This window comes from Callorhinus ursinus, unplaced genomic scaffold, assembly GCF_003265705.2.
Source record: "Callorhinus ursinus isolate GAN/ISIS: 27379988/994484 unplaced genomic scaffold, GSC_fseal_2.0 scaffold15, whole genome shotgun sequence".
NCBI lineage: Eukaryota > Metazoa > Chordata > Mammalia > Carnivora > Otariidae > Callorhinus > Callorhinus ursinus.
Window position 1 is genome coordinate 34,834,928 of NW_027397077.1, and position 3,904 is coordinate 34,838,831.

General features: G+C 48.5%; 1 protein-coding gene across 2 annotated transcripts in view; it reads left to right on the top strand.

Annotated features, from left to right (window-relative positions):
* The first annotated feature begins 585 nt into the window (after positions 1–585).
* Positions 586–3,904, top strand: part of ARL8B (ARF like GTPase 8B) — a 55,010-nt gene continuing 51,691 nt past the window's right edge. The window contains exon 1 of one of the 2 annotated variants that reach the window (XM_073901583.1): positions 586–916. In XM_073901583.1, the coding sequence (XP_073757684.1) occupies positions 794–916 (123 nt within the window). In that variant the 5' untranslated portion in view covers positions 586–793. The remainder of the gene's footprint in view (positions 917–3,904) is intronic. The other variant, XM_025885093.2, reaches the window with a different exon arrangement.

The window sequence follows — 3,904 nt, forward strand, 5'->3', positions numbered from 1 at the left end:
TGCATAATATTCCCTTTTGGGGCCACACTAGTTTTTTTATTTTTATTTTTTTAAAGATTTTATTTATTTATTTGAGAGAGAGAATGAGAGAGAGAGAGAGAGAGAGCGCGCGCACACACAAGAGGGGGGGAGGGTCAGAGGGAGAAGCAGACTCCCTGCTAAGCAGGGAGCCCGACGCGGGATTCGATCCCGGGACTCCAGGATCATGACCTGAGCTGAAGGCAGTCGCTTAACCAACTGAGCCACCCAGGCGCCCCACACTACAGTTTTTTAAATCATTTCCCTCTTGATAAACACTTGTGGCTTCCCATCTTTTGGTATTATCAAAAATGTAGGAAGGGATTTTTATTCCATACTGAATCTCCCAGAGTCTTGAAGACTTTCTGCATACAGCCGACTGTCAATAAACAACTGCAGAAAGAATGATAGTTAACCAGAGTAAATGAGTGAGGGAGGGATGGGAGGGAGCCCGAGGGCAGCTCCCGGGTACGCGGTACTGCAGGGAGGCTCCAGCAGGCGGCGCTGCAGGCGGTAGACGCGCCTGGCCGGATAGCCCACGTCGCTCTTGCCGTGGACGCCGACGGTGGCGCGGGGACGAGCGTGTGGGGCAGGGCGAGTCATATGACCCGCTCGGCTTCCTGGCTTCGGCCGCCGCCGCCCGCCCGTGTCCGCCAGTGGTGCGCCGCGGCCCCGAGGAGCCGTTGAGGGGTCCGGGCTGAGGCCCGCTCGTGTGGGAGCCGTCGCTGCTGCTGTCCTCCCGCCCGCCAGTCCGTTCTCCCGCCAGGCCGCCATCATGCTGGCGCTCATCTCCCGCCTGCTGGACTGGTTTCGCTCGCTCTTCTGGAAGGAGGAGATGGAGCTGACGCTGGTGGGGCTGCAGTACTCGGGCAAGACCACCTTCGTCAATGTCATCGCGGTGAGTGCCGCCCGCTCGCCCGCCCGGGGCGCCGCAGCCCGCGAGTCCGGCCCGGCGCTTGCCCGAAGGCCCCGGGCTGGGGCTGCCCTCGGCGCGATGGGGCTAATGGGAGTGGGACGAGGGGAGGAGGCAAGCCGTTTCCGTCACCGCTGCGGGGGCCGGGGTTCGGAGTTCCCGCGGGTTGGTGCCTGAGGGGTAGCGTTGAGGTCGGCAGCCGAAGAGTTAATTCTATTTCGTCACCTTCTACAAAAGGCTAGGTTCTCAGCGCGGCCGGGGCTTGCAAAGGGTAAAATTGGCCTTGTCTCGTTTTTTAAGGATTGGGTTTCCTTCGGGTTTGCTCTGTGGGGGCACCTGCAGGCTTAACTTCAGCCTGTCACTTCCCCGAAGGGTGGGATTTGGCGAGCTGTCAGTCCCGTGAGAAAGCGTGAGACTCCAGAGCGTCCCTCAAGTAGCCACTCGGGACGGAGAGCCCCATCGTGAGGAAAGCAGGAGACCCGTGTGGGCTCCTTCCCGAATTCCGTGGGCAGCTTGTTCCCTGTAATTTAGTTATTGGTTGTCAGTCGTTCCCCTAGGGGCGGATATCAAGTTCAGTGCTGTTGGGCTCGCTGGTGGAAACTGGGGAGAAACCCCTCCAGCCATTTCCAATCCACTGTGGTCCGTAGTGTTTATTTAGCCAGGCAGTTACGGGTTTCTCCTTTTCCAGAGCCAGTAGTCGGAAAAGATGGATCTGTAGTCGCTCAACTTCCTTGAAAAAGGAGGGGTTGATCTTTTATGAGGGTATTTCTTACTTGAAAGGGAGGGAGGGGAAGAGACTGGGCAGGAGCATAGTTTATTCCAGGCCCAGAAAATGGGTGTCTAGGAGGGAAATTGCCCTGGGAACCTGTATACAGTGTGGTGTTTATTCAGCAGTGATTGAGTGGAAGGATGATTATTACATTTTGCTTGGGTGGTTAGTTGGGGAAGGAATAAGAGAGAAAGATTCTCTTCAATCTTAATTTAGAAGCCAGGAGTTGATGTGATTCACTTTTAGCTGATAGGTGCTTGTACTTGTCAGGGACAAGCTTTAGAACTATGCTAAAGAGAGATGGCAGCAGTTCTTCATCTTTTAGATGATGGTTGAAATCCTTTTTTAATAGTCCAGTTGCCCAACTGGTTTGGTTACAGGAATGATTCAAACACAGCTCCCTTGTGGGAGAAAATATGTAACATGTGACTCTTAGTCCTGTAGTAATGGAGCAGCAGAGTGAGTAAGACTTGAAGAAAAATACTAGCAGAGATCCAGACTTCCTTTGAGGAATGTTGCATATAAGTATAAAAGAAAATTTATATGTACTTGTTTGGCTCCTTTTGTGATATGTTTTTGTTTGTTTGTTTTTGGCTTGAGATGACTTATCTTTGCAACAAGTAGAGTGGAAAGTGTATATGATAGCACTAAAATTAATAAAAAATTTTGGACTAAATATCCATACTAGAGTTTTTATTGACTTATTTATTTTTAATATTTTATTATTTATTTGAGAGAGAGCATGAGAGAGAGAGAGCACAAGCAGGGGGAGTGGGAGAGGGAGAAGCACACTCCCCACTGAGCAGGGAGCCCGATGCGGGGCTCCATCCCAAGACCCTGGGATCATGACCTGAGCCAAAGGCAGATGCCTAACTGACTGAGCCACCCAGGTGCCCCGTACTAGAGCTTTTATATGATATAGAAAAGATCAGACCTCAGTTAACTCAATTTTCTGGTTTTCCCTTGAGATAAGAATTGGAGTCTCCTTGTAAACCCTGTCCTTTTGACAAGACTGAATTAATATATAGTGTAGATGTAGGTGTATTACTACAATTAATTGTTGTATTTGTTGCAGAGTAGTTATGCTTGGGAAACCTGAAAAGGTTTAGTAAATCTTTGAAGAACTTCTAAAGACATAAGCATGAAAATCATGCTTATTATGTTTTTCATAGATGGTGTAGCTTAATGTGAGCAAGAACTTTGAAGTCAAGGAGCTGTGGGTTTCCAATCTGGCTCTGCCACTTAGCAGCCTTGTATCCTCTTTCAGTCCTTGCTTTCTCATCTATTAAATAGAGATAATAATCGGTTTCTTGAAGAGTTGTTCTGGGGAGTAAATGAAATGACAGATGTTAAGTGACTAGCACCATCCTGCCCATAGAAGGGGCTAGGTAAGTGGTAGGTGTTGTTATTTGTAGCGGATACACTTCTTTAATGCAGAAACAGCGTTTTGAAAATATTCAGAAGGGAATTAGCTGGGGTATTTTCCTTTCCTGAATCTGATTTATCCAAATTTGGGCTCCAGTGGTGGAATTATGGATTGTAACAAATAATAACATCATGTACGCCCCCGTTTAAAAAAAATTGAGAGCTTGTGGAACCCTGTAGAACTCAAAGTGAACTAGTGGTTCCACTATTTTTTTTTTATATTAGACAATTCGTTTTGGATTATAATGATGTGGGTAGGTTTGGCTTAGAAAAAATCTGGACTATAGTTGGTTATAGCCTTTAAGATACTGAGTAAAAAAGAGACCTCGTAAATTTCATACCTTTTAAAAAAAAAAAATCTCAGACTGTGGGCGCCTGGGTGGCTCAGTCTTTAAGTGGCTGCCTTCAGCTCAGGTCATGATCCCAGGGTCCTGGGATTGAGTCCCACATCAGGCTCCCTGCTCAGGGGGAAGCCCGCTTCTCCCTTTCCCACTCCCCCTGCTAATTTTACTGTAGAAACTAGTCTTCCCGTGAGGTGGTCTTCTCGCTGTCTCTGTCTCTGTCAAATAAATAAATAAAATCTTAAAAAAAAAAATCTTAGATTCTAACTTAATCTTTGATTATTAATATATCGGGTGCCTGGGTGGCTCAGTCGTGAAGCGTCTGCCTTCGGCTGGGGTCATGATCCCAGGGTCCTGGGATCGAGTCCCGCATCGGGCTCCCTGCTCGGTGGGAGGCCTGCTTCTCCCTCTCCCACTCCCCCTGCTTGTGCTCCTGCT